Source organism: Seriola dumerili, unplaced genomic scaffold (genome assembly GCF_002260705.1).
Source record: "Seriola dumerili isolate Sdu_G_001 unplaced genomic scaffold, Sdu_1.0 BDQW01000035.1, whole genome shotgun sequence".
Taxonomy (NCBI): domain Eukaryota; kingdom Metazoa; phylum Chordata; class Actinopteri; order Carangiformes; family Carangidae; genus Seriola; species Seriola dumerili.
In genome coordinates, this window is record NW_019174290.1 from 15,473 (window position 1) to 38,979 (window position 23,507).

The window sequence follows — 23,507 nt, forward strand, 5'->3', positions numbered from 1 at the left end:
TATGGCCAAACAGATGGAGCTGGCAAGCTGCAGAGACCCATCCACTGTCTCTGAAAGTTTCAGATGAGTTTTTTTCCTTAGTATTTTTTTTTTGGTTTATTTTTGGCCAGTTTTGGGGGTTAAATTCAAAAACCATTCCCCTCGTAGGATTGAGTGGATTAATTGTGAGCCAAGTCTTAAGTGGGATCCTGTTTAATGTAAAAAATGAAAAGGGTAAGGAAAGCTCTGTAGAAATGTGATGATGTGCTTTGTGCTTAAAATAAAGTGACATGTTAATGGAAGATACAGGCGCCTGACTTCATGTGGAATTATGAAAACTTTTAATTTCTTTATAATCAAGTGTCTTTTTGCTGTTCACTGATACAGAACAAAGAGAGACTTGGTTAGTGAAGGAGGAAATATTGTTTACAAATAAAAACATACAAAGTCCAGCCCCAACAGCACAACTGGTAGCACAGATATGAGCTATTATACAGATATTTACATAAACTGCTCTGCAGTAAGAAGACATGATATTTAATCATTAAAAATCCTAATGCATTCCTGCATTTGATAATAAAGCACCTTTGTATATTATTATTATTTTGATATGTTGGGATATGTTCTTGTTTAAAGGGTCAGTTCAGAAATAAAAAAATTCTAATATTTATTTTTCCACTTAGCCCTAGCGATGCAGATAATTAGTTTTATTTAAAGTGATTTTTAGAGCTTCCATTCTGGACAGTTTTAAAATAGCCTCAATGTAAAATTATAACAGTGATAATCCTGATTAACCACATCACTGTTTCTGGAAAGAGACATTGCTGATGAGCAATCTACATGTCATTTTAAAAAGCTTTGAGAGCCACAAACAAAATTCCACCTGTCTCTAAATTAAGTCCTTTAGTTTTATAGATTAGGGTTTTGTAGGAAGAGATTCAAGGGTCAGGACTGTCGACACACTGTAATTATCCACTGTGACACATCTGTGAGACGGCACAAGAGAGAGATGTTGAGGTGTGCCATGTCCAGATGATATGGAATGAACTCTTTGCTTTATCTTTTTGCTCAGTGAGACCGTTCTGATCTCTGCCATCCAGTTACCCTTAAAATGAAAGATGAACAGTCTACAGTACATCGAGAGAAGAGAGGGTGGGCCAGAGCCAGAAGACGCCTCTCACCACTGATCCTTCCAGAGGAGGTTTAATAGGTGAGACCCTAACCCTCCACCCCACAAAATGTCCAAAATGTTGGTCTGGATGCGAAACACACCCCTGGAAAACCTACTCAAATCATGTATGAACTCAGTTTCAGAGCACAGTCTCAGTGGTTTCACATGGACCAGAAGATAATTAGACCCCAACTAAAATATGGTCACCAACACCGGCAGAAGCACGGTGTGCTATCAATTAAAAAGTAACCGTGGTCAAAAAGAGCAACAATCTATTAATAATATCATAGAAACTAATTGCAAAAAAATAATTAGTTTCAAATGCTAATTTATACAAATAATTGAAAGTCCTATTTCACAACGTGGCATTAAAATGTGACCCTTTCACATGCAATTAGACTGAGTATAATTCAGACCGGGTCATGGACTCTACCAGCCTCTTGTTGCGGGCCTGTCGGTAGACAGCGCTTTCAAATTTCCTGCAGCAGTTTAATGTATTATGATGTAACATCATTACATCAGGTTGAAGGAGCTCTTAACTTCAGCAAATACAATCTGAACTATCTGCATGGTTACACACCATCAGGGTAAGTGGCAAAATGTGTTTGTTTTGTTTTGTTTTTTTGTTGCGTAGAGTGAACTGACCCTTTAAAGTGTTCTTCTGAAAGGCAAGAAGTGAAAGGTATGACAGCACTCTGCCCGTGTTAAGAAGCATCATGGCACAAATATATAAATGATTGCACAGATTTATGATTCCTGATAAGTGATAAAACTTTTTACACAAAGTCCCTGAAAGGAGAAACCCAAGAGGAAAAACTAGCACAGCACAGAAAGAAGAAGAAAAAAAAGTCTGGCTTTGTACAAAAGTGTATTTCTAGTGCAAAGGAAGTAATTCAACATTCTTTCCTAATTGTGTGCTGTGATACCTTTTCCCCTTTTTTTTATTGTTCCTTTTGATTCTAATATTTTTGGCAGGTCCACATTTAAGAGGGCACAGTATGTTCCTCTCCAGGCTGAGAGGAATATTTCAAAAGCACCAAAACTTGTAAATGTCTTCTAGTTAGTTCTTCTTCCTCGGCACAAAGCAGTATCCACGGCAATAAAAAAAAAAAAAAGAAAAAAAAAAAAAGAAAAATATTTGACCCAGAGATTCTGCCAATCCTCCCATTATTCCCTCTGTCCTGTTCTCACTGGATGCTTGGTGCCACCAGGTATCCATTGAAGGTGATGTAAACATCCACGTCGTCACTGTAAACGGCGTTCTCCCTCTCCCTCTTGTAGAGCCGGACCCACACCTCGTCGTTCAGAGCCAGATCCAGCATGACGCTCTGACTCTGCATGATGGACCTCTCGCTGGGCTGAGCGTACAGGATCACCTGCTCGTTGTCGTTGTGCATCAGGTGGAGGTAGGTCTCCTTGAAGTTCCAGGTGTGGATGTTGATGTTGAAGAAATAGATCCCCGGCACGTAGCAGTAGAACTTGCCCTTGAACATGTTGAAGTGCTCGTGGAGGTTGACGAACACCGTGTCGAACACCAGTGCCTGGTAGTAGTCCACGCTGTGCAGGGACTTTCGACGTCCCACCGAGAAGGAAGAGTGAGGGATCTTGCAGGCGTCCCCGGGAGCACCCGCCTGGCCTTTGCTGCCTTTAGGGCCCAGGGGTCCTCGGTAGCCGGAAGGGCCCTCCAGACCAGGTTTTCCAGGTGTGCCTTTGTCACCTTTGTCTCCTTTATCACCTGGGGGGGGGGGGCAAGAAGAAACACAGGTGAGCAGTGCAGACAGAAACATCAGGAGCTTAATCTCGACTTCTTTCATTTTCACTCTGAGTGTTTATGTGAAATAGAAAGATTTTAGCTCTTCATATGTTTTTTTTCCTTGGGAAAACATTAGATGCAGCTCATTGAGATAAGACAGCTATCTTTGAAATGGAAATTAGTCCTCATTGTACCCCCGCTGTACCGAAGAAGAACATGAACAATATCCCAGAATTAGAGAGGTCGTCTTATCACTGAGTAAAGTGCAGCTCTTAGAGAGAAAACAACAAATCCAAGACTTGATCTGAGCGCTTGCTCCACAACAGACCGTCCATTTAGTCATGCAAACAATGCCAATTAAGCTTTTATTCATCTTGTTCTTGTGTTCATAATGGCTACAAATCCGCAAATGGCAACAAAACTTTCAAATCAAAACATTTGGAACCCTGTTTATAAATCTGAAGCAATTTTGTTAAATTCTTCTTTGACTATAACACAAGAAATGTGTGAGGATGGAAACATGTAAACTGTGGTCAGAATATAAACGATTTACGAGCCACACTTTGAACTTCATTAAAGTAAACCCTGACCTTTATTTACCTCTAATGAAGACCAGTTGGAACTGCAATAAAGTTGATATGATTTATCTCTGCCTACACGCATTGCTTACAGGGAGAATATTTTAATGCTGACACATGTTCAAAAAACTAAACCAGTGGTTAAAACGTGAAGAAAGAAAGTGAAGGAAAGAAAGAAATCAACACCTGGCTGACAAAAAGAAAACAGATGTTTAAATGCAGCTTCTATTAAGAGGCAATTCAACAACACATATGTTCACCTTATACAAGAGATGTAGCGGTTTAGTTTAAAAGTCGAGGCGTCGACTCTGTAAGAGACAAACTAGCCGGTTCTACTTGTTAAAATAGAAAATATAATCCAAGTACAACACACTGGAAATATCACTGTCCTGTGAAAACCATCTCTAAATTTGGTGATTTTGAATTCACAAAGCTAAAACCAGACCTTTCCTTAGATCATAAAACGGTGTTTTGGAGTCACATGGCAGCAACACATTTGTACAACAGATGCTGATCTTGGGCCTGTGAGCCATCTCATCACACGTGTAGCTACAGACCAGAGCTGATGTGTGTCTCCTCATAAGGTGACCACACGTCAGGGCTACAGTGGCAAAGGTGGGACCACATGGGGACTGCAAGTACGTGACCGGTCAGGATGGCCTACTTGTGCTTTCCTCTACAAGTTTCCGACGCTGGTGGAAATTGTTGCGAGGCAAGACAAGATTACAGAAGTTGAAGAAAGGCTCCGTTACATTCACACATCAAGGAAAGGTACCTGCTCACAGAGAGCCACTCTAAGAGAATAAAAGAATGTAAATATAGCGATTGCACCGACTTGCACCTCACAGGGTAAACACAGTTACTGTTGGGGAAAACTATAATTAATGCACAACACGTGTGATGCATCTGTCCAGGGTTACAGTGGTGCTATCGACAGGACAAATCCAACCTATAGGACTGTCCTCCAGTAAAAAACGAGTCCAAAGGTCGTTTGTGCAGCAGGTTGTTATGAGCCACAGTGACGTGGTATAAGATCGACTAATGTCGAGGAAGCACCGAAACACGATCTTTTCCTAAACCTATCCAAGCCGTGACTGTTATTTTTAACCGTGGCGACAAAGGTAGGAGGTACGCCGCTGTCGGTACAGTCCGCGTGTTTATTATTGTAACCATGACAATCGAGGTCCTGTTGGTATCCTGTTGTACAGCTGGGCTCGATTAGCATAAACTATAAATCAAACTTTACACACATACAAACTAACACAGATGGGTAAAAGGAAAACCAGTATTAAGTGTTAGTGGTTAGTAAAGTGTTGATTTTCCAGCTGCCAGAACAGTTTAATTACTCTTGGACATTGATTCAAACTTCACTGGAGAGACGAACGACATTGTTCCAAAAGATATTCCCCCATTTGGTGCTTCGATAAAGGTGGAGGAGAGCGCTGCCTGACGTGTCGGTCTAAAATCTCCTACAGGTGCTCGACTGTGTTGTGATGTCGTGACTGTGAAGGCCATAGGTGTCACATTCCCATCAGTCACCTGTAACCATCCTTCCTTTAATTCGTCACCTTTCTGTTCACACAAATTAAAAGACCTTGTCCAAACCATTTACTTCATAAAGCCACCTGTGCTAATGTTAAAAATGTTAGCTGGATGTTCTCATGGACCTTATTTGCTCTACTCTTGTTTACAGTATATGTTTGCTTCTCTGTTGTATCCTGTTTTTTTTTGCTTCCTAAACAACAAGACACCGTTTCCCTCAGGATTTTATATTCATATGCGACCTGTCAACAAGCTCGGAAAATGATTAATGAGCTTATGTATATCCTCCTGTCACCGCTGCTGACTGAAATGTCTCTGGTTAAGTGGACATTTGGAGTGTTGCTATTGTTCCCAGTACACAAAAACCTCTTTTGCTCTGAAATCAAGTGACACTGCTTATGGCCCCTTTTAAACTTCATCCTCATATCACCACGGAGCAGCTGTGAATATAAAGGCCTCTGAGCTAAGAAAACACTCCCACGACAATAAACAGAGGCAAATAAACTGAGGAACAGCACAGCCTGTTGAAATTTTTGGATGAAAAGTTGGTGACAGTTTGTGATTTTCACATTCAGTTGAAGGATGACATGCTTCTTTACTGGCTCTGCTACAGAGACCTTTTCAAGTCATCTTGGCAGATTCAAAACTACATGGTTTTCAAGCTTTGAAATGCTGATTTTTAAATACATGTGGGTCTATGAGGCTCTGAAGCTTGGGTGACATAAAGAAAACCTTTGTAAAATCTTGCTGTGCTGCCTCTAGGACGCTGCTTGCAGACATTTAGGCAGGTCATGAGTTAAGCACCTCTGGGCTGGGTAAACCACACAGGAAGAAGCCACAGCACTGCCCTCGCTCACCATGACCAAAACTTCCTGAAGACCGGAGGTAAACACAGCTCATCCTCTCCACACATCCACAAAGATCTGTCTGGCTATGACCAGTGTCCACAAAAAAAAGAAAAGAAGCCCTGAGGAGAATTACAGTAGTTTCCACAAACAGCAGCTTAGCAGCCACCTCTGCACTTGGTCACCATATATGGGACTGATCCTTCATCCTGAAATCAAATAACAACACGGCTACTTGGAACCCTGCATGTCTTTCTTTTTCCTGCTCAGTGTCAACAACAATAAAACTCTAGCATCCACTTCTAGATGCTACATTTCAGCATTTAGATTTCAGAAGTATTGTAAGTTGATTCTCTGGTTCACCCCTTTCCCCTTATCCTGGCTCGTCTGCCTCTAACGGAGCTTCTCCACCCTGGAAAAGTGAAGTTAATGTGTTGTTAACATGCAAAACGGCTTGTCTAGAAAAAATCTACTGTATGTTCCTGTACCATTTAAATTCTTTCCTGATACCAATACAAATACTTAGAATTATTTGGAAATATTCTACACATATCGTCATCATTTGATGGGATACATATTTGTACTGTATCTATACTGAAACATTACAGCTTTTATTTGTGTACAGGCTAACAACTAAATAGCTTGAACTCAGGCAACATCTGCCCAGTTTAAATCCAAAGTATGGGAGTATTTAGGATCTCACTTTTTAAGACACAAAGCTCCATATGACTGAAGCTGTTTGTGAACTGTGTCATGGTGATGTCATCCACTGCAGAAGTGTGACAAGACATCTTATTTGGTTGCACCTAGAATTAAATACTGAAAGAAGAAAAAAGGCGAGTATCTGTGCGCCAGAAGTCTCTGAATATATCTGATCCGATTCAAAAACAATAATAATTCTGTGTATACATATTTTTACTCTTTAACCTTGAACATTACAATGGAAAAAGAGAATGGACCCTGGACAAGAGACTGCATGAACATCGGAAACAGACAACAAGCCAATGTGAACACCAGACCAAGAGTGGATGCAGCGCTGACTGGGAAGCGGTCAAAGTCGTCAGACAGGAGTCAGTGGACGTGGAACGACACCTGAGCCATTCGTTCTAATAAAATGCCAGATGGAGCTGAAAGCTCGCCAAAAAGCTAGTAAGTGTACCTTTATATCAAACTAAGTATATCGGTTCCCAACTGGTGTAGGCTTGCACATCAGCTCATAGTCCACACATGCATCACATTAACACCATTTCAGTTCATTTCCATCCATCAACTCCACGTGTCAGTGGATTTGAACTGAGGACCAACTTGCTGTGAGAACAACAATGCTAACCAATGCTAACCAATGCTAATCAGAAAAAAATCAAAGTACAAATAGCTGGGACTCAAAAAATGAGAAGCATTGCAGCAATTAAGGCTCAAAAACCAACATTTAAACGAACATTAAACGCATTGCAACAGTAGTTACATTACACCGTGTAACAAAGGCTCTGGAAAGACTGCTAAAGTCAACAGGCATGTTGAAATGGGAGACTGTACTTTAGAAATAAAATTGCTCCTCTGGAAAGTCAATACCCACTTTCCCCACAACCCACTCAGAATGGGCCGGCAGCCCACACCAGCTGGGAACCGCTGACATATAACACATACTGACATCTTACCTTCAATGTTGAAAGATGAACACGTTCTGCAAGGTCTAGAACTAAAATGTGATCAGTATTTAAATTTTACAACTGACACTTAGGAAATCTGTATAACTTGAGATCTGAGGGTCCCTACTGATTAACATATCTCGTGACTTCAGGCTTTCAGACTGCAAAGGCAACATCGCAAAAATTTGAGATTTACATTTCGTGTTTTCACCGTAATTAAGCCACCCTGAACGTCCTGAATATTTTAACGCAGTGTAAGACATAATTTAATCCTGTGAATGTTGATGCAGAAATGTGTGGGTGCAGAATCGCCTTTGTCCATGACTGAGGGTTCTTTTGAGAAATTTGGCTGGATGCTCCCCCCAAATTGAGATTGGCTGAGGAACTGATTGTGGGTTACACTGTTTAAATTCGATAACAGCGGCTTTGTGGGGGCAAAGCCAGACACACACATTAGTGCAGACACACACACACACACACACACACACACACACAAAGCACACACACACTGAAAGTAGGCGTTATTATTTTCCAGCGAGTCACTGAAACACACAGAAGAAAAAGGAGTGTTTGTCTCTGGGTATTGTTTGTGCATATTGCATGTGGGCAACTATAATTGTCCATGGCTAAGTGTGTTGCCTTTATGCATGGTTGTGCGCCTGTGTGTGTGTGTGTGTGTGTGTGTGTGTGTGTCTGTGTGTGTTTTCTTCCACATAAGCAGGTTCAGTGCCAGGTGAAAGCGCCTGCCGAGACCTCCCTCGCTGCACAGCTGCAATTCAGTGACATGGTTTTATTGCCTCATTTGAACACAGGAGCAACACTTTGACACAAAACACAGATTCAGGATTTGACAAAAAATGACAGGAAAGGATTTGTTCAAGCCTATTTTTCTAAAGTGAAAACCCTTTTTCCATTAAAGCATCATGTATCCATCCAGAACCTGAACTTAAAATCAATAAATGAAAGAGCTCCAAGAGTGTTTTGTTTCGGTTTGTTTGCGACAAAGACATGATCCCTCTACTGCTTCCCACCAGTGAACAATTGGATCTGAATGTCAAATAACAGCCTTTGTCATCAATCATGAACTTTTTTATACTGCATAGTCCAGGGAGTATGTGGCCCCAGTGGAAAGTACTGCTCCACTCAGAGTTTTTAGAGCACCAACCTGGTCCAAGAAATTAAAATTGGACCTAAGTTCTTACAATGGAAAAGTTCACGAGTTCTTCTGTGGTACAAAAGGGGCTTTAATTGCCCAGAAAGAATGTATGTGCATGTGTGTGTTTGTGTATGTGAGACAAGAGAGTGAGAAAAAGAAGAAAAGGAAGATTTTTCTTTTTTCTTGGTTCAGCAGTTGGACTAGTTTGGGGGTTGATCGCGGGTCAGAACAGACTTGGCGTGTCCAGTTATCAAAGGAGCAGCAGATAAAACAACAAAGTGATGACACATCGTTTGGACTGCTCTGGTGGAGTTGGCAGCTATGTCTCTGATATTAGACACACATGTTCTCACAAATCCCTCTCCAGCTGTGACAGTGTAGCTCTTGGACATTTGAAAAATCTTGTACTTTTAATCTCTCTTGTCATATTTCTCCATTTCTCTCTGTTTCCCTCAGGGTTTAAACACTTGCAAATACAAATAAAGCCACAAACACACAATTAATCACAGACACGCACACATCTTTACAGTTGGCCTTCCTCACTGTCTGACCTATAATAATAAGTCATACAAGCTTTTACAGATTGGGCTGTGACAGGGCTCACTGTAACCATAAGGATTTGAGTCAGTCATGTGCAAGCCCAGGGTTTGCTGTTGATACTTTGCGGGTTATGTAACGACACACAAATTCATTTAAGAGTACACACCTGGTATGCATGATATCACCTGAAATATTTAAGGTGGCAAAACTGGATTTTAACATAGAGCCACAAGTGAAGGTGCGAACTTGATGACCTTTACATTTCAGTTTAAAATGTACTATTGGTACACACACATAACCTGAGACCTTGTGGGCCCCCTGAGGGTCTGCAGCCCTAGGGCAGCTGCTTGTTTTACCAAGCTGGTTATTCAATTCATGCTCCGTTTTATGATTGTGGGTAATTATGTTCAAGTCTTCTACAGCCCGAGTCTAAATGTACCCAGATCCCTGAAGGTATCTATGTTAGATTCATGTCCATTCTGGACCAAATTAAATTTTTTGGATCCATTAAGACCTCTAGTAAAAAGTCAAATAAAGTTAAAAGACAAGCTTGTTTTTCTGACTCCTGTAAATATGGTGTATCTAAGATAAACAGACAACACGATGTGGTGGTGTTTGTAAATATATTTTTCCTAGTAAAATGTCATTTTCCTCACTAAATCAATTTCTTCACTTCATATCTTACATCAAGTCACATGTTGATACACATTTCCTATGACAGACGCTGTCAAAAGCCGTTAAAGTCACTGTTTCTTGGAAGTCTGCTACTTTAAAGTGGTTCCTGTTTGTTTTTCTATCTGTGGCGTGTCTAATGTCTTTTTGGAAATCAGTCTCAATTTGTGTCTCAAATCCACTTAACCGTCACTGCACGGTCACACCTGAGTAGCACTGTTCCATTATAACATACATGATTATGCCTTCTATTAAATAGGAAGCTTGACGGAGACATGGACATCTGGAAAAAGCAGTGATCTGATTGAGGAAGTGCAGCATGAAGCAGACTCATGACGGTAGACCAGTCATGTTTCAATTCATTAGTTCATTGATACCTTTGAGGATGGTCATGTTGATGACAGTGCGGACCTCTGGCATCTGGTATTGGGCTGTGGCTTGTGGCGGCTCCTGGTGGTCGCAGCATCGTCTGCAGAGCCTGACAGGCGGTCTAGAGGGGGAGGGGACACAGCAAACCAGGGGGAGGAGCAAAAGCAGCCTCAAACACACCGCCAACATGGTTGACACAACCTAAGAGTGGAAGGAAAGAGAAAACGGAAAGAGAGTGGAAAAGTTATAGGTTGCTTGCTTTTCTCTCTTCTACAGGGAAACTTCCTACAAACTAAAATCAAAGTAAACACTGAAAAACCATCAAACCAAAACCAACATTTTTGGGTAGATTTTGTTAGGTGGTTTATATTTTTCACATTCCTGTGGACAAGTGTCAAGTTATGCTGATGATGAACAAAATATTTTTGAAGGTTATCTCATCTAAAGAGTCAAAAACACTGACAGTAATCCTCAGGAATTGCTGGAAGGCCTCGACAATCTTTCCAGTCTCACCATTTTACACCAATGTTTAGTCAGGGAAGTTAGTCACACAGGGGAAAATCCACTGTAAAAGTAGCAGAGATGCAAATTTCTCCAGCAACAGCTTGTCTCAATATACCAGATTGCAATGCAGCCAAGACTTGCTGTGGTTTGAGCAAGGGCCACGACCAAAATCATGGATATATTCCAGTGTTCACGGACTATTTATCCAGCTGTCATCATCCTTAATACGCAAAAGTTCTCCACATTTATTCTCTGGCAGTAGATGAAAGTTTTGTGGAAAATGTAGGAAATCACTAATTAGACAAGTCAAGATTAACAGAAAGCAAAAAAAAAAAAAATAGTAGATCACAACACATCAGCCTTCAGAAACTCCGGACATACGGTGAACATCACAGGCTGAACTGTATCTGAGGGAGGTAACTTTCCTTTCACTTTGAAGAAAATGAAAAAAACTGAGGTATTAAGGTCAAATCCAGAGGAGGCACTTCATCCTTGTGACTATGGAGTTCTCATATGGGATCCAGAGGTTTTGGATTTAGAGATACAAGCCCCGGAGAAAAACTATACAGTTGATAAAAAGGAAGGGGCGAGTCACGTGGCCTTCCATACGTACAAACAAACACACACACACACACACACACACACACACACACCTGGACTGAATTGGATTTGAAAACATGAGCAGTGATTTGATTCCTCTCACAGACATAAACATTCACACACATTTCCAAGGACAAAATGTTCTGCTGAACCTGTTGCCCTCGGAGCGCCTCATCTGTGCAACACAAATGCACCAATTTCCCTTGCTCTCTCTGAATTTCATGCCCACATTTTAGAAGTCAGGAATATAAAACTGTCCAAAACTATAAAAGTTGGCACAATATTTTCTCATTTGGCTCAGTCATGTCTCCCCCTCCTTCCTGTCCTCCGTCCCCACTTCAAGCCTCTGAACTCCACACGTGTGAAGAGCAAAATATGGAGAAGACAAAAAGCAAACACAAAAGGCGGATGAGAGAGCAAAGCTAACACAAACATAAAAAAATAAACAAGGGAGAGAAAGATGAGAGAGATAACAGAGAGATTCTCGGGGGGGGGGGGGTTTGCAGTGATGGATGAACGTAAACAGGATCTCAGATGACGAATGGAGTGTGAGTCTGAGAAAATGAAATGACGAGATCTCTGCCTCGATATTTCTATCCCACTACTGATTAAAAAATATTATCATAACAGTTATTATCTGAGAGCGCTTCACTGTCACGGCCAGGCCAATGTCAGAGGATAAATTTCCGCTCACTTCCGCAACATGGTAGAAAAATTGGTTCAGATTTATCATTTCTGTCATTTACTTGATCCGCATACCCCTGATGATTTGCAACGACTGCAGCAAGAGAATGGCTTCAGTCGCCCTCAAAAATAAATACAAAAATACAAACTAAAGCTGAAAAACCATGAGAGCAGGATGGTTGGTGCTGCCTGGAAGTGCTCACAATGGAAGAAGGATTGTCCTAGTTTTGGAGAGCTCTCAACTGTGGATTCACTACAGTGATGCAAAAAAATTGATTTTGGAGGCTAGTACAGATTTCCCCTTGAGTGATTCATCTTTTTAGCAAATCCAACATCACTTGAACGCAGCATACAGGTCTCAAAGCACTACATCGCATCAGCTCCACATCCTGGTGAGTGAAGCTGGACTACTTCCTCTGTCTGCCTGCTGTGGCCGGTGTGTGTGTTGTGCTGAGCGCTGGGATGTAGTATTGAATGGACAGATACAACCTGCACAGACTCACAGATGCAGCCAGTTTTTCAAAGATCGCCATTATCATCCATCATTGCCAGATATCAGCAAAACACGCTCAGCAACTTTGTGTTTAGCTCAAATTAGCATATGTTAGCATGCTAATATGATGAACATTACACCTATTAAATAGGCTATGAGCATATTAGAATTGTCATTGTGAGCATGTTAGCATGCTGAAATTAGCCTTTAGCTCACAGAATTGCTGTGCGCTACAGCCTCAGTTAGCTGCTAGCATGGCTGTACTCTTAGTCTTGTTCACATAGACCACTGTGAAGCCTCACTAAGAAGTTTACTGTTACATAAGTTCATATTTCTATCACCAAACTGACACTGAAGTTCATAAACCTTACATTACATAACATTAAATTATGGACATTAAACAACTGTTTCTCTTGCTGATACGCCAAGAAATATTTGGCACAAAGTTTTTACTCTTAATTTCTAATGCAACATGCTGACACAGTGATTTTTTTGACATCTGTTCAGTGTACATGCTTAGACACAACTTTTGCTGTGCTCTGACATCACACAACGTGCATGTGCAACACGTGATGCATCAACCTGTTGGTTAGTTTGCTTATTTCCCACACTGCCCTGTCCTGCATCAGCAGTAACTGCTCTGCTTTGGAAACGCTTCTTGCTGCATTTAGCTATGTGCATATTGTGCAGAAAAGTAATGATGATGGTAAATAAAGCTACTGGCTTGACATTTGAATACCAATGTAAAAACAAAACAAACAAAAGAAAAGTTTACAGCAGATTTGACAGATTTCATTAGCTAATCTGACATTTTCTCACACACAGGAACTAAATTAATCTATTACATCATGAACTCAATTTACCTCATCACCACCACCCCACCACCCCACCCCCACCACGCCTCCACCATCAGGACACCAATGACCATGTTGACAGCATGATGATTAATGAACTAGTGAACTGGACACACGCTGCTGGATTATTCACCCAACCGCAACACTCACGCAACAGTCATAATGAATTCATTTAGGGAGCCACGTCTACAACAGCCAGAGCATCAGTTTGGCACGCAGCTGCAGGAAACTATAAACTCACAGCTCAAAACGCACACAACACACAACACAACCGCCCGTGCACTGAAAGACACGTGTCAGTGAGCCGGCGCTTGAGAGCGTGCACGTCGATGTTAAGGGGGTAACTTCCAAATAAAAAAATAAAAAAAAGTAAGAATTATTGCTGCTGAGTTGGCAACTTGTGAATAACTTCTTCAATCGTGCACGTCTCTGCGAGCACGCAAACGCACCGCCGGGTGTTTCCTCTTCTTCTCTCCCTCTTTTTTTTTTTTTTTTTTTTTTTTTTCATTTGAAACTTCGCAGGATTGTTTTGCAGAACCGCGAGACGGGTTGTCACATAAAGTCGTGTCAGAGTGTCTGGTCGCTTTTCTTACCTGGTGGAGTTTCACCACTGCGGAGGAGAAACAGCAGACTGCCGGTGTCAGGCGGAGAGGAGGAACAACTAAGGAGAAACCTCACTCACTTACTCTCTCTCTCTCTCTCTCTCTCTCTCTCTGTCCCATACACACTTTCTCCCTCCCTCTCTGTCTTTACACACACACACACACACACACACACAGGAACATCAAAAGTCAGTCTCTCTCCCTCAGCTCCCCCACAGTGTCCACCCCCCCCCTTCTCCTCACTTCTCCTCACTTCTCTTTCTTTTTTCCTCCTGTGATCATCTCCTGTACTTCCCCCTCCCTCCCCCCTCCTCCTCCTTCCCCATCCACCCTCTCCTCAAAACTCCACATCCATCACTCTTACTTAAGAGAGTGCCGACTGCTGCACCTTCATCCCAGAAGTTTTATGACGGAGAGCTGCATACATGTGACACGGAGGAGCTGTCACCACCCAAACACAAATTTAGGTCGACTCTCGCTCTTTTCTCAGCTTGGTCCACATTTTTTTTTTACTTCACAGTGTCCATGACTCAGATTCTGGAAGAGGAACTAACTCCTTTTCCTTTCATTTGTCCAATGCCTTCCAAATCCTGCGTGCCAGAAATAACCACATTATATCACCTTCTCATAAACTCCCACTGTAGTTCTTAAATCACACCGTGGAAGCTGCTTTTATATCTGCTGTCATTCACATAAACCTGCCACATTTTCTCCACTCTGCGTCTCTCTGTTGTAGTGTAAAAGCACAAGAAAAATCTGCTTGTTAAAGTTAATGTTTCACTCAAATATCTTATCTGTAAATTGAAGGAACGATCCACTCTGAAAAAAAAAAAAAAAGGAGTACATGCTCTTCTCCAGACGTTCTCGCAATGAATTCAGCAGCTGGGGCTCTAACATCTGGGTGTCACGGGTGCCCAGAGGACCAGCCTGCCAGTGGGGACATACATGAAATCATGGCTCCATGAACAAGCATTATCATTCTTTGGCAAAGCCTTGTTACTAACTGGTGTGAATTATAAAAACCAGCAGCACAGAGCACTGTCTGCATGCTCATTTTAATTAGTATATAAAGAGTGCAAAGAGAGGGTGTGTAAATTCAGGTTCAGTATGAGAAGAGGAAAAAAAAAACAACAACATCTACTGAAAGGGATCACACAGCTTACAAGCTGCATGTTTGGACAACTTTAGGACTAAAAATAGAAGGGCACAGAGAGGTCTTACTAAAACAGGAAGCGCTAACCACTTTTCTCAATGGACCACAGTGCATCGTAGCATCAAATAATTATCTTTCCCGTCTTTTTCTTATTTCTGTCTCAGCCCAAAACAAGCCCCCAGGAGCAGTCGTGCTGGGCTGCGAGCCTTATTGTATTATCAGAATTTGATGCACGAAGACCAACAAAGTTTCAGAAGTCTCACAGAGGTGTATCATCAAATTTTTGCACGGCATTCGAGTGTGCAGGGAGTCAGCAGGATGTTTGCTCACATCGATAAGTTAAGCTAAGATAAGCTAAGATAAGATAAGATAATGGGACGCCATATTCTAATGTGCTGTTCGTTTCGGGGGTTTTTTTCTATCTATCTGTGACGTAAACCAAAAACCTCAAATATGGAGGTAACAACTTCCTCTGACAATCTGTTGAAAGGCAAACTGGGGAAATGCAGTAGTGAGGTCTGCTGCAGGAATCATCAAAGTAAAAATCTTCCTACCCTAAGGTTTATTATAGTCTAAGATAAACCGAGGGGGATTTCCATTCCTTACATCCATAAGCAGACGTCTGTGATCTTATGTCAGTCTGGAACAAAGTCACTCACTGCTTTTTGGTAGCCTTGGCCTGGAGCCAGCTTGTACTTAGCGCTCTCATTGGTTGAAACCCACACAGAAGGCCGGCTGTGATGGTTAAAAGTGCATCATAAAAATCATTTGTTACCAGCTGCACTTCAGCTGCCTCAGAGAATTCCTGCAGCATGCTTCAGCCTGGATACAACTCCTCCAAGTCCATCCGCCTAATGGACTAAAGGATGTTGTCGTGGGTTGTTTGTGGCAGGAACTAACCACATTTCTGTCGTCTGTCTCTTCTAGCCTAGAAACAGCAGCAAGAGAGCAACAGGTCTATATATTTGTGGTTAAACACAAATTTGCACGTCTGCATATGTTTACACTTCCTCTCCCAAATTTCCCACTTCACCCTGCTTCCACATCCCTCCCTCTCTCCAGTCTAGCTATCCATCACCTGGGCTTTCCTCCTTTCACTCAGGGCTTTGGCTGTGTCCTGGCTGTGTTCTGCTTGTTCTGTTTCCTGTCGGCCTGCTCAGCTCGGTGAGCAGTCAGCCAGCCAGCCAGACGCCACAGAGGTGAAAAGACAAAATAGAGCAAACACTTGAAGAATAACAATGAAATCCCTGTGTGTGGTAGGAGCTTGTATTTCTCTAGTGAGGACAAAATGTCCTCACGGCACTTGAAAGATTAGGAAAAACATCCAAAGAGAGGATATTTGTCTTTGTCTGCTTCTCACTGCTTTTATGGATTAGTGTGGAAGAAGCTGCCCGAGGCCTATAACCATCAAGAGCCCTACAATTTCTGCAAATTACTTTCTATACTGATGCAATGGCCCTCATATTATATATGCTATTATCAACCCTGTAGATATGAGGGCCTGCATTGATGAAATACATTTAAAGTGACACAGTATTATAGGAGTTTTGAGTACTGTGCATTACAAGATTACACACTTAAACTATATCATAGGGTACTAATTGCCATGATTTGCTCTTCTTTTTTGCGAGAGTTTTAGGGTTAGAATTTATTCAAGTGTTTCATCACTTGAAGCTCAGACCAGGTCAATTTCCAGGTCAATAAGGGGCCCGTCATTTGTTAATCAGGTTGTGTTTAAGACTTGGATTGGTGTAAGAGTGGTGTTTAATTTAATGTGTAATGCATGTGCAGATAGAGGTAAAGATGTGTGCATGTTTTGCAGAGCTTCAGTAACTCTACACCTGTCAGTCAAACAGCAGTAGATGAAAACAGATGGTTTATATTAGACACATACACACACAGCCTTGTTTTACTGTAGTTGTGGGGACCTGGCATTGACATACTATATTCTCTAGCCCCTTGCCCTCACCTTAACTGTCACAACTGAACGTCTGACCCTAACACTAACCCTAAAACCAAACAGCCATTTAAACTTGTAGGGTCCAGTCTCCCTGTTTCTGGAACCCATGAATATAGTAAAACATGTCCCCACACAAACACATGAACGAGCACACACATACATGTAATATTGATTGACAGGATCTGTATTTCTCTCTGTGGGGGGTAGACCATGGAGGAGACCACCTATGAACATGGCCTTCAGCGAAACTTAACAACACAATACAACTGACATATGCAATGACTATATTGACTGTGTGTGTGTGTGTGTGTGTGTGTGTGTGTGTGCATGTGTGTTGCTGTGAGTGTGTGTGTGTGTGTGTGTGTGTGTGTTGCTGTGAGTTGGCAAAAAGAGTAGAAGTTGCAATAATTCACTAAAGACTTTGGTCTCTTGTAAAATAAAATGTAAGACGTGTCAAATTTCACACAGCAAATCACTATAACCTCACAAAACAGTTTTGTGCCGAACTGGACACTTGGGTGCAGACAGACATAGGACCTCACACACACACACACACACACACACGCACACACAGATAGATAGAGGAAGTTAAAATCCAATAAATACAGTCCGATACATCAAACACTAAATATAAAGTGCAGACAAAAAGTGAGGGCATGACATTAAAAGTCTGTCCGTCTCAGCCGAGCAGGTTTACAGCGCTTGGAAATGTGATTTTCACACTATTTGTTTTAGTTTGTGGTTGTCTGGGCCTTTGATGTGAAGGGAGTGGCTCGTGTTCTCCTCACAAAGGGTGACCAGGGGAGACACTCTGAGCTCTGGCAGTGGTCTTTCACGTATACACAGTTCCTGATTCATGTTCACATTTATCCACGTTCACACTTTACAACCACATGTCTGCAGCTGCAGGCCACTCAGCAGCTGCACTGGTGCAGTTAGGGCTTACACAGCATTTTATATCACCAGGGTTTGACAGAAAACAACCCGACATCATCGTCATGCTTCAGCCCCACTGGCATGATGGGTACTTGATGAATTTTAATTTTCTATTAATGGAGCATAAGAGTAACTTTTGACTTTTTTATTTTATAGTAATGAAAAAAAAAAGATTAAATATTCATTTGTAACCCCTTAAAAAATGAATACATTTAATTCATTTCTGACACAAACAGGAACATTCAGTTCAGGAATTCAACAGCAACTCAAAAGTCACAAAACTTCAGATGCTTTTTTTCCCCACTGATGATTCAAAATGACAGGAGACTAAAACATCAGAACAACCATAACACAGTGTGCACAGGGTGAATTACTTAAAAGCAGCTCGGTTCCTTTTGAGGGAGGGAAGGCTGCTATCACTCACTCACTCCTGATTTAGCCATCTAACTCTGCAGTCACTAATCTTTACTGCTTTTGGCCTCCATATGGTCAAAGTTAATCCATACTTCCTCCAAGTTTCTGTTCTACTCTTTGGCTCCCAGCTATACTGTGTATGAATGCATATTTATCATTGGCTGCAGGCCCAAGCAGGATCAGGGTCCTGCGTGACTTGGCTGCGGATGTGACGGTCACGTCTCTGTTCATCTGATCAGAGTTTGTTGAACTTATCAGTTCATAGTAAATCAGGAGGCTTTATAGGGAGGGTGGTGGTCTTCATAGTTTTAAGTTGAGGTTTGTCTCTTCCTGTAGGCGCAGAAGTGCACTGTACATACTGACACCACAGTTTCGTCTGGGCAAACAGGGTGAATATATGGAGTCTCATTGATGGAATAGATAGAATAGATATTCACAGTTGTAACCTTTTTGTTGCACCAGCAAGGATGAATTTGAAGCTGCTATAATCAATTTTTTTCCCATATAGTCTAAAGGTATATTTCCATGTCTTTTATGATTATAAAGCAGGTCTAGGTTCTCCTCTTAAACTGTGAAAGTATCAAATTGTCAGTCCACAGAGAAATGCACACAGCCTGTATTCAGAAAATGTGCCTCAAAACGAGCCGTCAGGACTTCTGTAACTTTGTGATGTCATGAATCCCACCCTCCAACCTTGTAGGATTTGGTTTCTCTGAGTGTTTACCTGAAATCTGTTATGTCTTTAATTGATCACTCAGAAAACAGTCACCCAATCAGAGGAGAGACTCAGAGCCTCCTCTGTTCTGATTGGCTCACCGACCTGTTGTTACTAGAGCTCCAGAGAGAAGCCTGAGAGAGACGTAAAACTACATTGTTATGAGTTTTGGTTCTTAAAACCACAAATATATATGCATCAACACTTCAAATGAAACACTGTAAAAGTGTGAATATGAGACCTTTAATGCAACTAAAAAATCAAATAAACTAATAATTTCATGGGTTGATGAAACCTGGTGTACTTCTCCTTTAACATCCTGTCTTGTGCAGCTGTCAGCTACAGTAGTAAAAATCATTATTGAGAAATATTCAATATTCACATTGTAATATCAAGTTTCAGAGTGATGTGAGTGAGGCTGAATGTGTGTTCCCCGGAGCAACTCCACATGTCAAAAGTATTCACAGTTCATCTGGTACCTTGTTGAAGGAATATAAAACTTTCATAGTGCTGCCTGTCTCTCTGTCACATTGTCTTTTGTTCTGCGTCTCTGTCTCTCGCTCGTCTTTGTCTCTTAACATCTTTACCAGCGTTTTTCTTTTTTTTCTTTTTCTGTTTTTTTTTCTTAAGTAGTTGTGTCATCTCCCAGCTCTGCGTGACACCGTTGGGTCCCATCTGTCGAAACTCAACACGGAAGAAGATGAGACAGATGGCGGGAGAGAGACCTGAGAGTGAGCAGTGTGTGTGTGATGAATACAACTCAAATTGTGTCTGCAGCCTCTCTCTCTCCCTCTCACTTTGTCTCTCTTACACATCTCTCTTGCCTGCATGTGTTTGTGTGTGAGAGAGTGTGTGTGCATGGCTGAGAGCAATATACTTGTTAAAAGCTAAGCAGTAACTCTGTGAGTCCGAAAGCAACAGAGGAGCAGCTATAGGTCTAACTTAAATAGACACACACACTTTATTTATTTAATTTTTTGGTTCCCCTTGACTTTATACCAACTCTCTAAAATGGTGTGTTGCTTAAATTCTAAAATATATAATCTTCTTTAGCTTCGAAAGGTTTTTAAGGCTTTTAAACGGAAGATGTTCAAATATAGAAATATAGATACACGCACGTAAAGCCAGGAGATTTGGAGAATATGTATTGCATAAAAGTGGCATACACACACACACACACACACACACACACACACACACACACCTGTTTCTATTTGCCCATTGCTCACATTATGTCTTTCTCTGTTTCACTTTTTCTATCTACGCCCCTTTATCTTCCTTCCCTTTGCATCAGCTCAAGCTGAATTGTACTGTATTTTGTTTGGATGATTTTGCAGCACACAGCTTGAGTCCAATGCCAGTGCCAGTGCAGGAGGAAGTGTGCCCTTCATTTAGCGAGATCACCTGTACCAAGTTCAGTCATTTTTATGTGCGTTTGGTGCCTAAACCGAAACCACAGATGGGAGTCTGGATGTGAACCCTGGTCTCCGGTGTGACATTTGTGCGCTTCGTACTACAGCCAATACCCCGACCACCTCCTGGCAACACCTGCTGTTAATAAATGTAGCGTCTCATTCATTAAAAAAGAAAACCTTCCCTCTGGACACAATCCAGCCAGCGATTATGTTTCCAGCATGTATTTGCTGTTGCAGCTTAGTTGTATAAAAATATAATTTCTAGGTGATAAAGTTGGACACAGTGAGCGGGTATGAATAAGTGAACCAACCAAGAACAATATCAGGCTAGCACATTTATACGGTGGGACAGACAGAACGTAAATACCGCTGGGATCAATGGGGTAAGGCAGTTTCTTATTCAGATGCTGGGGTCTGCCGTACAGCTTACACTGACAAAGGGAGTGATGAAATCAAGGGCTTTGAAAAGGAGCAGGTAGGAAGCAGCTCCCAGATGATACCTGATTATCACCTGGTAGAGAGAGAAGTGTTACTCTGGGGTAAAAAGGATAAACCAAAGAACTGGATTTTTGTTATCAAGTCTGTGTTGGTTAAAAATGTGTTGTGATTCTTCAACATATACCTGCAAACAGTTCTCCCAAGATCCCTTGGACCGGCTGTTCTGTTAATATTTAAATATCCCTCGACCTGACATTGTAAGTACTGTATATATACTGTATATATGAGAACAGGCGGCAGATGGAATGAGGTCGTTTTTGCAGTGGAGCCTCACAGAATCATTGACTGTAATCCAGGGTTTTGCAGAATTATCCAAACTCAAAGTCATGTCGAACAGTAGGCTTTCTCTCCGTACCTCAAGCAGGTTGTTTCACAGCTAGAGTTTCGGTTTGCCACCATGACGCAATGAATGACTTTGATTAACTGCTACAGACTCAGATCCAGCCCTAACTGTGTACTGTATCGTCTCGGTGACTCTGTCGGTTCTCATCTGTCCTCTGTTTGCTTCAGCAGCTTTATTGGTTCACATACCTGTGGTTTTCTGCAAATAGTCTCTCTTAAGTTGAAGTACGGCAGGATCTGCGTGATCAATGCATGAAAAAAGTTTTGTTGTGCAGAAAGGTTTTTTTGTTATGAGTTTTTAATCTTCATTTGTGAAATGTGCTAGAAGGACAACAGAAATGCATTACTCTAAAATCTTGTGTTGTGCTTTAAAAAATCATGAAAGTTCTGTAGACATCATCCACACATCCATACTAAATACCTTCTACTATTTGTGGCTTAGAAACAGACTTTTTGCATTAGATTCTGTGTCTCATTTCATGTAAGCTCTGTGTCAGTGTCTGTCTGTGTCTTATTCATAACGCCTCGCTCTCTCTCTCTCTCTCTCTCTCTCTCTCTCGCTCTCTCTCCCTGACGAGTTTCCATTGCATTGAACACGTTCTGAGGAAAGGGAAGTGTTTTGTATCCCCCCGTCTCCAATAACTCTGCGTTTATGAGTCAGACACATAAACCTTGGAGCAACCTTCTGTGCACCGCTCTGCTAAAACTCCATTAGCTCAGGCCAAATTTGGATAGATACATGAAATTAAAATTTTATATACTTCACTTTTGCCCTTTCACTTTAGTTTTAATTAAACTGTAAGTCATAGAGGAATATGCACTGAACTGGGAAATGTGAAAAGGGGGTTGAAACCATGCATAACTGCCCTGGCAATCTTCCCTGGATGAGTAGAGGTGAGATAACTTGATCACTTTAAATTACAGTTCTCATTTTGACATGCAGTATTTTCATTATTTAGCTTTCTATTAGAATTATCTCTAAGTTAAAGGTAGAGAGTAACGTCGTGTAGTCGTGGTTTCTTTTGTTTGCCTTCCAAATATAACCTGTATATTATATAACAGATTGATCAGTTGCATTGTAAACGCCAAAACTACAACAATAAGGCTGAGGTTGCAAAAAGAAACAGACTTTTTATTTCTTGACTGTTCTGAAGTCTCACTCAACACCATGTAGCATGTAGCACTCTCTCATCCGGTCTCTCTCTCTCCCTCTTTTCACTGTCTTTTTACACCCGGCATTTTCCTTCTTCCTTCTCGTTCTCACTCTATTATCTTCCTCACTCTTTCAATCCAATTTTCTCCTCTTCCTTCCGTCTGTCATCTCCTGTCCTCCCTGCTCTCCATCCCCACTCCCTCACATCATTTAGGTCTTTTCATCTCCCGGTCATGCTGTCTATTTGATTGGAGCTTGCCTTGATGGACTTTTTCCCATTCTGTGGCTTTGGGGTCATTTCTGTTTCATTCCCATATCCTCCTCTTATATTCCTAATTTTCAGCTTTTTTTTCCAAGTAACTTTGAATCCTCTTTCCTCTAGGTCACCCTCTTCCTCCTCTTTCTCTCGGTTTTCCTGCCTTTTATTCTTTTTTGTGCGCTGCTATCTACCTTCTCCCTCTTGCTGTGCTGTCACCGTTTCTTTCTTCTCTTATTCAGACTCATATTTCTGTTCCCACAGCTTTCTACCCTTTTTTATGCTTTTGCTTGTTTTTGTATTCCTCAGCCTCCCACTGCTATTCTCTCCCATGACCAAATGCTCACATGTCACTCTCCCACTCATGTTCATATAGCCTACTCTTTGCATTTTATAGTAAGAGACTTGTCAGTCAGTCTGTTTCACAACCGATGGCATCATCACTCTTCTTAAAATTGCAAACTGAAGATAATTTTATGAGTCCTGCAAGGGTAGGCAGGAAGCGTATGTTGCATTAGTTTTAATTAGTGTCAAAAGAAGTGAGGAAATGATCTCATGTTGCAGTATGACCCCTGTCTGCTGGTCTAAGACTTTGGTCTGGAGTGACTCAGCAACAGTTCCAGGTAACGGCAGCTCAGAGTTTCCACTTGTCAAAAATGAAGCATTTTTTTTAT

At 41.4% G+C, this 23,507-nt stretch overlaps 1 protein-coding gene across 1 annotated transcript; it reads right to left on the reverse strand.

The window, feature by feature from the left end:
• Positions 1 to 303: 303 nt before the first annotated feature.
• Positions 304 to 14,050, reverse strand: LOC111216639 (complement C1q tumor necrosis factor-related protein 1-like). The gene is made up of 3 exons (XM_022738230.1): positions 13,983 to 14,050; positions 10,263 to 10,455; positions 304 to 2,885 (listed from the first exon to the last, which is right to left on the reverse strand). Exons 2-3 carry the CDS (start codon positions 10,441 to 10,443, stop codon positions 2,338 to 2,340), a joined length of 729 nt encoding a protein of 242 aa, XP_022593951.1. The 5' UTR covers positions 10,444 to 10,455; positions 13,983 to 14,050; the 3' UTR covers positions 304 to 2,337.
• Between the last annotated feature and the right edge of the window lie 9,457 nt (positions 14,051 to 23,507).